Here is a 12,441-nt window from a genome sequence, read left to right on the forward strand (position 1 = left end):
GTCACCTAAAATGCATAGATCTAATCCTTAGCGCTAATGCATTTCTGTTTTGAATAGATACAATGCGGATGACGTCATCATGGGTGACAAGATAGACAAACTGGAGCTGACTTCCGTCGGAGTGCAAGTCGACGGGAACGGAGATCTGCCATTCACCGGACCACAGTACAACTATGCAGCTGATCTCGATGCCGCAGACATGAACTCTAACGCCAATGTCGCTATAGCGTCGCAGAGCTCCAAGAAAAAGACTCCCTCTTGGCTCACGTCGCCGCTCTCTAAGTTGAAAAAGAAAAGCAAACAAAATGGACCTGTGTCGCTGAGCTCTGCGCAAGATAAAGAGGAAAAAGTGCCTGACGATGAAGGTGATGGGCGCCAAACTTGGGGAAAGAAGATTGATTTTTTGCTTTCTGTTATTGGATTTGCGGTCGACCTTTCAAACGTTTGGCGGTTTCCATATCTCTGTTACAAGAACGGAGGGGGTAAGTATAACTCCAGGCTGTATATGCTGCTACGTCCCATTCAAGTTTCGGCAGGTTGTTTCAAATGTTCACTTAAAAAGAGTGGAATTCGCACTGGTTATTATGCTGAGCTATACCTCTTCTTGACCATTCGAAAAAAAAAACCCGTTCACGAAGATTCTTGAACGAAATTCAATTAAACAGATTAATTAATCTGAAATCACCAATCACGAATGGTGTATATGAAAAGCGTCTGAGGACCACGTACGACTGTGTCCTTTGTCTTCAATCGAAAAGAGTTAGTGCTTGCGGTGTATGATCGTCAGGGCAATCGGGGGCCACTCTTTTAGAATTTGGCTACAGATTATTGTCTATTCTGAATGGAGATTGGTTGACAACTATAAATGGGGTCTAGTCGACTGGTCTGCATAAAGCAGAGAACCTTAAAAGCCTGCTAGTTTTTCGGTCAATCAAAGAACAACTTGTCAGCTAAACCTTACATTAGAAGCATTGTGAGAGGTTTAAGTGGGCAAAATAGAGATGTTCATTCACTTACAAAGGTGCAAGGGTTATTACTCGATTAGCGAAGCTGTTCCATAGCATCTCGCCAGTGTATAACCAGTATGTATCGCCAATACCATGCTCACCGTTTAAGTTTATCAGCAAGTTACGATGGAAACAAAAAAGGCGCGTACCTGATCTTTTCCGCAGTGAATTGCCATCGAACCTTTAAGGAAGGGAGAGAAGCGAATCGTCTTGACGGAAACGTGACCAACAGCACTCCGTCAGAAAGTGTTATGCCATTTGAATGCAGATAATGCAGATACAACGACACATGCAGCTGACGTAGAGATTTTGGAACTCTGATTTTTAGATTTTGAGAGAGGGGGCATACAGACAGACAGAGACAGAGAAGAGACGACAGAGAGACCGAAGACTGTCAAAGGCAGAGACAGACATGGGCAGAAACAGACAGATAGACAAATAGACTGAGATAAAGAAGAGACAAAAGCAAAGACAGCCACGGACAGAAATGGACAAACAGAGACAGGGAGACAGATTCAGAGGGAAAGACAGACAGACAGACACAGACATACAGACAGACAGACAGATCGGACAGAGAGGGCCTGAAATTTGATGAACATTTTGTCACATGACTTGATAATTGTTAATTTTTACTGTCATTGTGACCTCAAACGGTTATAGAAATACACAAAATCCTGGTAAAATGGCAAATAGTTATAAATATTTCATTAACATTGCACATGCAGAGGATTGGACAAAAGTTCCATTGACTACAGATGATTTTACAGACTTTTCATTTTTAAACCGTCTCCTCTCGACCATAATTAGCATAGCCCATCGCGGTTGCTACAATAGCATTTCTGCCATTTCAAACAATTTTGGAAAGTTGTCCAATCGATCGCTTTAAGTTCGAATGTTGCATTTGGTCAGGGGATTAGTGCATCGTTGATGAGGAAAACTAGGAATGTAAAACAAACGTGATTGAATGAAGTAGTCAAAACGATTGAAGCCGTGTGACCGTACGGGTAACGTTCACCTTCCGCCTAAATGGACAGAAAAAAACGCCGTCGCCAAATAGATCATTGACTATATCAAGTGCGGCACGAATGTATCCAATTTAAGGCGTATTGTTGAGTAGCATTGATAAAATGGCACATCGTTCACTCTCGAGACGAGCTATTTCGTGGAATAACCCTGATGTGATGCCGTGTGTGCTGGCCTGGAGAATACGAAGAAAATTGTAGTAGATGCATACGTGTGGCGAGTGTCTTTGAAGATGTGTGGCCTACAAAGAAAGATTGAATGTCTCAAGCCATTTGGAAGGAACTCAACTGAAAGTTAACTAATAACGTCGAAAAATAAAAAAAAAATGATGTCATGTAACTAGAAACTACCATTCAGTTTTAGGGAAAGCAGAGTGAAAGACTCGAACGTAAGTCTAATGTCGCATTGGGGCGGCTGGTTTACTATCTTCAAGTTTCCCACTTAGTTGCGAAGCCAATTCGACAACTTTCAAGGGTTTAAGCTTTCCCAGTGGAACCAACACTATATGCTATATCTTTCGCTTATTTAGAGTGTTGTTGCTATTGGATCTGTATGTATTTGATCTAACGGCCAATGAAGTTTAAGGTTATATTTTATGTTGTAGCAGGCGATATAATTAAGCTCCTTAACTCGCGAAGGGGCAAGTCCAGTCCAGAAGTCACGCATAAATCACTTTTCTATTCCACCACTGTGTTGATATACTCAGAAATGACCTACTCACGTCACAAGATGGGCTGATTTATAACCATTGAGGGCGCATGTACTTTAGCATGACCTCCCATAAGTACCGTGAAATGTGTTTCTATAAATAATGATTATTACCACTGAGGCCGCTTTTGATGTCCGGATTTCTGTATCTCTGTATCTCTGAGCCAGGAAGGATCTTACCTTGTGCAATGTAAAGCAACTGGACAGATGGTCCTATTTCGTTTCGCCACTAAGAAAATCTTGCCAATACCCTGAATATCAATAAACACCAAATATAGTCTGCGATTTTGTACTCACTCCTCTCGCTAAATTTATCGCCTCTTTTCGTAAACAAACTGGGATAATAATCTCCTTTTAAAGGTATACTGTCACCTATTCCAATTTTGAATAGCAAGGAACGCCCCTTTGACCATATATGGGCATATTTAGATTACAGGTGACTGTACACCTTTAAAGCAAACGCATAAATCGGCAATGTTCATGTTAAGTCAATAAATTAAAACCAGATTCCTCAACGTCAAGTATCCTCATCATTTCTTTTTCCATCTTCGCAGGTGCCTTCCTTATTCCATACATAATATTCCTCATATTTGGAGGTCTCCCCCTGTTCTACATGGAATTAGCGCTCGGACAATACAACAGAGAGGGCGCAATCAGTGTGTGGAAGATCTGCCCCATGTTCAAAGGTAAATGACATAACTTATTCGCTGGTGAATGGCACGGTTGAATATAAGTAAAATACCATCATCCTTCGCGAGATCTCCTTCGTAATAAAATTTCAATTCAACTTAAAAATGCTGATACTGACACTAGAAGAAAAAATTTGCGAGACTGGAGCGAGAAAGTGGTGCTTTCTCACAATTATTGAGAATCTCCTGTTATTCTCACCGCTATCAATAAGATTTTTTTAATTTTTTAATTCTCATTGGTGAGCAGTAAGAAATGCACTCCTTGGTAAGCATCAAGTATGATAACAGATTCTCACCAAAGAGACTGGAAATTCTCAGCGAGCACAGATTCTCACCGAGGAGTATACATTTCTCACTGTTCACCAGGAAGAATTTTTTTAAAAAATCTCACTGATAGGGGTGAGATTAACAAGAGATCCTCACTTTTTGTGAGAAAGCGTCACTTTCTCGCTCCAGTCTCGCAATTGTTTCCTACAGTGTGATACACAAGAAGAAAATAATTATGTTCAGTGAAGAATACACCTATAGGATAATCTTCACGACCAGATATCTCGATGAATCGCCACATTTGAATGTAAATCACACAACGCAATGATATTGATAGGGCATGGTAAGACTCTCAACGTTACAGACTTTGAAAATGAATTTTGAACACTGTTAGAATACTGTTTGAGGCGAATACAGCGCCACCCATTGCAATATGCCCACAAATCGGAAATATATCTATGTGGGGACAGTTTGGAGCATACTTGGTAGCTTCTTCTGAGTGGTGACATAACAGAAAGGTTGACAGGGGGTGAAAGTTTATCGCTCTGTCCTCATGGGGTCAGGACTGAAAGGTCACAGCTGGCAAATAGCATCACAATGGTGAGCGTCCTTGCCATCATGATTCTCAGGGGACTCGTCCTGTAAACCTCTGTAATGCATGTAGTGACTAATTCTAATCCATAGAATGTGTTACAATCTTTGGAAAACCGCCAAGCACGTACGTGCCCTGGGCGATTTTTCTCTCAACTGCTCAAGTCTCCCCAGGAATTGCGTGAGCTATGCCCCGGCACTTTCCTTCTTGACGCTTCACCCCTGACTAATGTAACCTTTGAACCTTTTGAACTGGCTTTGCCTTAGAGTGTTGCATCGGTTGTACACTGAGACGTCCTGAATGTATTTTCTTTAAAGTGCTTAATATCCATCGATATCTGAGACTGCTTGCATTTCGTTTTTAAGAGTATCTAGCTCAAGGAAATGTGCCCTTTTATGACTAGATAGTTCGCAAATGGCTTAAATAAGTCAAATGACGTGACTGGTGGCAATGTCAAGTCTTAGAGATGAGGAAAAAACTGCTGCAGTACTTCCATTTATAGATTTATTTCTCTTCTCTTTGAAACAGGAGCCGGTTGGGCTGTTGTCCTGATGGCATACTATGTGGCCTTTTACTACAACGTCATCATAGCCTGGTCGATATATTTTCTTTTTTCATCATTTACTTCCACGTTACCGTGGACGAAGTGTGGCGAGAGCTGGAACTCGCCGTACTGCTATGACGGATCGTTCAACTACTCGTACGTCGACGTAGGTGACGGCCAGTACACGCTGGTCACCAAAGAGAACGGCATCTCCGCAGCAGATGAGTTTTATCAGTACGTATAGCTGGCTGGCACTTTAACCTTTTCACCACCATGGTTTAGCCCAATCCTGTCGTATTCACGATGAAGTTGGACCCTTTACACAGTGAAATGGGAGGGGGAGGGTTTGACTAAAGGGGAATGTTTGGTCTTCCAAGTGTTTGTTTGTTTTTGTTTTTTTGAAGGGGTGCAACACTGAACTCGTAACACACATCCAAAGACATCGAAAATAAGTCTATGTTGACAAAGAAACCGATCCATACATTGTGCAACTTAATATACTTTCTAGAGTCCGGCAATAAACATCGTTGTAAGTCTTAGAAAGATACTAGAAAAATAAAACAGCCGCCATTTCTTCTGTTAATATACCGAAAGGACCAAAGTTACCGATGTTTAAATGAGAGAGGGGTGACAAACAGTACTTTTCAGTTCGAAATGGGAACTGTTGAATCATTTTTTTTTGAGATTGTTTGTTTAGAGAGCGGTGAGTATACATCATATCAAACAAATTCGTGAAACTTCATGTACAATACAGACCGTAGGAAGGCACAAAACACAATCATGATAAAACGAAAAATACGGACAATGACCAAAATATTTTTTTTATGTTACGGTATCAATCGGCACCATAGCTAGCAAATATATCTTTGGACCGCTCACCGGCCGAACCGTGACGGGTCCGCCCTATCTTCTTCGCTTTGCATAGTAGGGGTAACATTAGCATTGAGATGTAGCTCACTTATAGCCGAGGGCAAGTTTTCGGCCTTTCGTGCAAATATAACGGCTGGGGAATGTATGTTACACCAATACAGCCCTGCTGATTTGAAAATGAATAATGAGCACCACAAAGTATGACCACCGCCTTCACTATACTTTACTTTATCTAGTCGAGGAGTGCTGGAGATGCATCGTAGTACGGGCATTGATGACATTGGCAACGTCAAATGGCAGTTATCCCTCTGCTTATTGGCCACGCTGACTATCGTGTACTTTGCTCTGTGGAAGGGTGTACATAGCTCGGGAAAAGTAAGTGTTCGCCACTTTTAATCATAACCATTACGAATGACTAGCACTATGGGGGGGGGGGGGAGAGATTCCGACACACAGGCCGAATAAGATATCCACCTTGTCATTGAACTTGGGAATCTTCCGTTCCGAATCTCATGGCAATCAGATTCGGAATCGTCCGAATCAGCGGCCTAAAATAGTTTCAAGTATACCGTCGTATTACACTGTTAGTGCATCGTGGAGCTGACAGCTATCGATATCGGCCAGGTCAGAATTTTACAAAAGGCATTCAAATTCACTTGGCTAAAATTTATGTTCAAAGTGTGAATCTATAAAGGGACTTGAATTCTGATTTTTCAGGTCGTATGGGTAACTGCTACAATGCCTTATGTAGTCGTGACGATACTTCTCATTAGAGGATGCACTCTACCAGGTTCGTTGATAGGAATCAAGTACTACCTCACACCAGACTTTTCAAGATTGCTGGATGCAGAGGTAGGCATTTAGATCAGTCATAGAAAAGGAAAATTTGAAGACCTATAGTTGTAACTTTTTGCGATTTGTTACGCTACTTTTGTTTGTGTGCCAATCACGAGTTCTTGTTCTACTTCCCAAAGTATTTTAAAACAGTACTACTTAGCTTGCTAACACAACTTCTAGGCGTGTGAAATGCAATGTTATTGTTTAGTTTAAGTTTGAATTCTTGGCAGAATTCAATTGTCAACAATAACAAAGCAGTTTACATGTGTAACTTTAGGCAAGGTAGACAAGCTGAACACTGTGTATGTATCCCATCGTGCTTTGCGGAGTAAAACAAGAAAATGATGTTGATATTACAGACAAAATTATTGAAAAAATCACCACCAGTTACACCTACTGGCCCTTTGGATTTATTTGAAAATGTGTGTCTGTCATGCTCATGTAATACAGTTTGCTTCGCGTTAATACGCTTTTAACACCGTTTTTTCATATCAGTTGCTTTTTGAAATTTCCTCCCCAACTGCCAGATCGATAAAGCTTACCAAGCTGTAAAGCTGTCTCTGAGAAATAGCTGTTCTGGTACATTACGTTACGATGGTAAGGTTCCGGTGCTAAAGCTAGCTATGTACATGTAAGCTGCAATCAATCAAAGAAAACAAAACTGTGAACATAAGTAACACACTAAAAATCCTTCAAAGCTAACAAAATATCGTATTTTGTTTAGTTTCTGTCTCTATTTCGGTGCTGTAAAACCAAATGCCGCCCCTCTGCTTATGACAATCCAACCATTGCAAAACTCACAGATTGTTGGCGCTAGGAATTTTTTCATTGTAGCCACAGTCTGTTAGTGTGGCTAAAATGATCAAATTTTTTTTAGCCACAAGCAATTTTTATTAGCCACACCCAACAAATTAATTTCACAAACAAATTGCACTAACCCTATTTTCAATAATGTTTGTACTTTATTATCAAAATGCTGGGCCAGACAGATAAACTGCTTAGCACATTTTCTGCCAATTTTATAGCTGCTGATAATAATGACCAGAGCACAGTAAAACTCCAGGTCCGTTGTGAAAGTTGTCTGTCCTTCAATTAAAAAAATATGTATTAAACAAAAATTGGTCTTAACTTCTTTCAGATCTATATTTTATGAATGCCGGTGAATAAATTGACCCCTCTCTTTAGACAGGGACAAACAAACTTTTGTTTATTTTAACTTTTATTATGACACAAACAACAAATAGGTCTACTAGAGTTCTTGGAACAAAACTTGCAGATATGTCATGAAAAAATCATCGAAGTCTAATCATTGGCCATAATTGTTCCTCTTTTTTATTTTTTATATGATTGAAAAACTGCTGTATATACCGTTATCTGGTGATCTGGATAAAATTACAGTAATTGCCTGACTATGCAAAGCATTGTCCGTAAAGTATCAAAGAAAACTATTGGTATGAAAAATTGCTTAGGTTTTGAAATTAATGAAATTCGCAAACTCAGTGAAAAATCAAAAGAGCAGTTCGACAATATGACAAATCTATGATCAATCGACTCATCTGTGTAGTAGTCACACATTTATACTTCCATGCACAGACAAAAAACTTGTTGTAATTTGTTCGACCATGGTCAGTCTGTCTTTGTTCTATTCTCGGTGGTTTTTCTTATTTCCTTATTATTTGTAAATTAGAAGCTATTTTAAACCTAGTTTCTTTCCCAGCTGAGAACAATCAATAAACACTTTGTAGTTTGCAATCGTAGCTGCGCGCAAGCCGCATCGCATCGTACCGTACGTGCATTCGTATTTGCATTGTTTTGGTGTCTCGAAACTACCCAAACCGTACACGGACCGGAGTATAACAACTGGGGATCTTGAAACTTTTTCGCGCATGCTCATTTTCGCCCTGGGCAAAGTCCAACGCTATCGATATCACTTCAGTCTCATGCTCGGGAACTCTGCCGTCCGTCATCGGTCGACGTACGACAGAGCAACGAATTATTTTGTTCAAAGGCTAGATATTTGAATGACTGAATATTTCGATAATCTGACTGATCTAAGGGTTATTTTGATTCGTTAAAAGTGACAGAACCGGCGTGATTAACGATGGTGCACGCTGTTAGGAATACACGTTGTGCTGCTATGCTGGCGTGAACTCAAATTACCGTTCATGCTTGCACCCTAACGCGACGTACGTGGTCAAATGTTTCGTACGATGCTTGCAGCGTTTATGCTGAAAAATTTGGATAGCGGAAAATAACGTACACTTATTTGTAAAAACGACTAGTTTTTAGTATAGTAGGCTACACAAATAATCCAGTACATATTTTGGATCGATCACAATGAATGCCGCACGTCGAAATTCTTGGTCCTTCGGGAAAACAGTCGGTCTGGGATCGCAGGACTGACGTGACTTTCAAAGACAACGTCTTGGATCAATGATCCCAAGACGGCACCCGTTCACGAGCTTTCGCCACGCGTGGCGAAGGCGTAGCAATTTTTTTTCGCCACAACGGACATTTATTCGCAATTTGCGACTGTGGCGAACGTTAGCGCGAACCCTGTCACAGATAGTTGTATATAATGGCGATTCGATAGTTGACCCACAGGGTTTTCTCTCGACTACGCGATTGCGCAAATTGCGCATTTCGAGCCATTTTCTGCCCTTTAAAAGTTACTGACTGCCCGAATACGCCCATATGACGGTGACCCAAGAGCATAGTGTAGTGACCTGTAAATTTGCTGTAGTTGTTTCTGGTCAGAATACTCCCTCGCAAAGACAAAGTATCGTCTGTCATTCAACTTCGGTGACGTGCATAATGTTGAGTGTACGCATCGAAAAGAACAGCCAAGGACATAGTTGTGGTTCAGTCGCCATGGATACTAGTGCCATTTTATGTTCATGTTTTGATAGGATGTGTTGTATTGATGTCATTAGTAAGCATGAAAAAGTAGTGGCCCCCTAAAATGTCAAGTTTGCCCCCTAATTTTGATGAATAGGGCAGAAATTGCCCCTTATGTGAACATGCAGAGAAAACACTAACTCATATCACTTGGTGTTATTGTTTTTAATAGGTATGGATAGATGCAGCAAATCAAATATTTTACTCCATTGGTGCGGGATTTGGGGTTCACATTGCCTTTGCCAGCTATAATAAATTCAACAATAATATATACAAGTAAGTAGTGTTTAAATCTATCAATGAAATACGGTAAAAGTTGACTGTACAGAATTTTAACTCTTTTTTACTCAGGATTATCTCGAAGTTAGACATGACAATCGTAAAGTTTCGGGGAGAGTGGATTTTGTGGTTAACACTGGTCGTAATCGTAGTGACGATATGCTACATCCTATTGCATGATGCAAGGGTGTAATCTTGAATCTTGGAGATGTACTTGAAAATTGCGTCACGATGCGAAAGATAAACCATTTAAGTGTAACTATACCTGAGTCACTGCAGCAATACGCGGGCCATCATGCCAGCTAGCGATATCGCTATTAACGTTAACAAACGAATTCTAAGCAGGACTTCAATTCCGTCCACATGAAAATATGCAGGTTGGGTTGACAACACTGGGCATTCGCGACATGACTTTAGGGGTGGAAAAAGAAACTTCATTTTAGAAACAAATCAAAAATATTGGAAAAAATAAGAAAGTCACAGCCAGTGAATCTTTAAATCGTCGATAGTGAGTTCAGAGAGCGAAAAAAATTGCATTTCTGCTAATTTATTCGATCCAAAAATAAATAAATAAATAAATAAATACAATGACGCTACATGCGTGAGTCTCATACTTCTTCTTCTCGTTTTCCCAGAGACGCGTTGATCACAAGTTCAATAAACTGCCTGACAAGTTTTTTCTCTGGTTTTGCCATCTTTGCCGTGCTCGGTTACATGTCATTGAAAGACGGAGTGGATATCAGTGAAGTGGCCACAGAAGGTAAGATGAAAGTCAACATAACTGCCAAATTCGGGTAACGCAGGACAAGTGTTCCTTAGTTTCGGCGTCAAACTTGTTAGTTGTCTATGTTTGTGCGTTGAGTAGACCACAAATTTGGTCTCCGATATTTTGATTAAATTACTTAAATTTACTTTTACATCTTAGTTTTACGAGAAAACATACTCATGAAGGGCACAGGACATTGTGCAAAAAGTTGGCTCACGATTAAAATCTATCTTTGCCAAGAACATACCGTAGTTTCTGTTCTGGATAATAAGACATTCATTGTCAAACAACACCTTCATGATAATGTGATTCCACTTCTTGAGAATGGAGATAGGTCTTTACGTCATCCAGTGAAACATACTGGTTGTGTCATGTATTATTTTACTGTCTGACCTTAAATTTATTCACCAAATTTACATATCTGTGTACTAGTACTTCGTAGACTTGCGCGCGAACATGCATAAACCTCAATCTCAAATCCGCCAATGAAAATATGACATGATCTGTATTGCCAGTAGAATTTTAAATGCTAGTACACATGAGCCCCGGGCGGTAGAAACTGGCTTGCAGTACTATTAAAAGCACAATCGATGCCGACCGAAAGCCTCAGCTACAAAGATATTCGTATAGTGATTTACAAAGGCTGTATTTTACATATATTAGGTCCTGGGCTTGTCTTCGTTGTATACCCTGAAGCCATAGCAACGTTGCCGGGATCAACTTTCTGGGCCATCATCTTCTTCATAATGCTGATAACCCTCGGACTGGACAGTTCGGTAAGATTAATAGCCAATTAAGTGTCCATAATTAGAGACAGCGTTGTCCGGACCCCAACAGAGGGTGCCGGGATATGTAGGGCGGGCACAGGATACATGGTACTGCAGTGCAAAATGCTTTAGACCAATTAGAAACCAGCTAAAAACTATGTTACAAAAAATTCAAACCAGCTGGCCTATCGATGCTCAACTAAAAGGGATGTAGCCTTGAGCAAATTTCATGTACATTAACCAAAGCAATGGTAATAGTGATATACACGAATCAAATATCTCCTGCTATTTTCAGATGGGTGGATTGGAAGCCGTTATGACCGGGCTCCTCGACGAATTCCCCCAGTGTAAAAAGCGACGTGAACTTCTGTTAGGTGGTGTCGTCGGGTCGGTGTTCCTCATAGCCCTTGTCAACGTCACGTACGGTGGAATCTACGTGTTTCACCTGATGGACAACTTCGTTGCAGGGACGGCTCTTCTGTTTGCCGTGTTGTTTGAAGCCATTGCTATCGCCTGGTTCTACGGTGAGTGAAATCTTCCCAGAATTCCTGGCCAGCTTCTCATCATAATAACTAAAGAGGAAATGTTACAGCCTTACGCTACTTGTAAATGTTCTTGTTGTCCGTGTTTCATACCAAGAGCGTGTTTTGACAGACGAGTCACCAAAGTTTGCGGTTTATCACTAGGTGCGGGGTAACGTTAAAAAGTAATGATTTCGCCTACTTTGACGGATTCGTAAACGAGGAAATTGACATTTGGAATGATACTCAGATTACGTCACATTTTGTCGTCTGGTTCAAAAGTCGCACAGGTGGTACATTAATACCTATACCATACGAATGTCAAGCAAAGAGCTCCATGTTAAGAATCATTTGATTTCACATATTATCCTACAGGGGTTGACAGATTTTCCGAAGACATCAACAAAATGCTGGGATTTAAGCCAAGTCTCTGGTGGAGAATACTATGGAAGTTTGTCACTCCAGTTTTTCTCTTGGTAACTGCGTTTTTCTTTGTCGGCTTATCCCATCTAAATTTGCTGGCATTTATCTAACCAGCACGGGCACAGTTTGCCTTCCCCTCTCTAAGTTTCGCGTCTCGAAACATCAATGTTTATCTTGTTGTAGAGGAATAACACAGGTTTGCGGTACTTTCTAGCTTGAGATATTGAAAATTCAAATGACTGAGAATTCA

At 40.5% G+C, this 12,441-nt stretch overlaps 1 protein-coding gene across 6 annotated transcripts in view; it reads left to right on the forward strand.

Moving 5' to 3' along the window:
- Positions 1–12,441, forward strand: part of LOC139147943 (sodium-dependent noradrenaline transporter-like) — a 51,579-nt gene that overhangs the window by 33,470 nt on the left and 5,668 nt on the right. For all 6 annotated transcript variants that reach the window (XM_070719181.1, XM_070719182.1, XM_070719183.1 and 3 more), the window contains exons 2-11: positions 58–482; positions 3,293–3,424; positions 4,815–5,064; positions 5,937–6,075; positions 6,418–6,552; positions 9,608–9,711; positions 10,350–10,474; positions 11,144–11,256; positions 11,543–11,771; positions 12,144–12,244. In XM_070719181.1, coding sequence (XP_070575282.1) covers positions 80–482; positions 3,293–3,424; positions 4,815–5,064; positions 5,937–6,075; positions 6,418–6,552; positions 9,608–9,711; positions 10,350–10,474; positions 11,144–11,256; positions 11,543–11,771; positions 12,144–12,244 — 1,731 coding nt within the window. In that variant the 5' untranslated portion in view covers positions 58–79. The remainder of the gene's footprint in view (positions 1–57; positions 483–3,292; positions 3,425–4,814; positions 5,065–5,936; positions 6,076–6,417; positions 6,553–9,607; positions 9,712–10,349; positions 10,475–11,143; positions 11,257–11,542; positions 11,772–12,143; positions 12,245–12,441) is intronic.

Source organism: Ptychodera flava, chromosome 13 (genome assembly GCF_041260155.1).
Source record: "Ptychodera flava strain L36383 chromosome 13, AS_Pfla_20210202, whole genome shotgun sequence".
Taxonomy (NCBI): domain Eukaryota; kingdom Metazoa; phylum Hemichordata; class Enteropneusta; family Ptychoderidae; genus Ptychodera; species Ptychodera flava.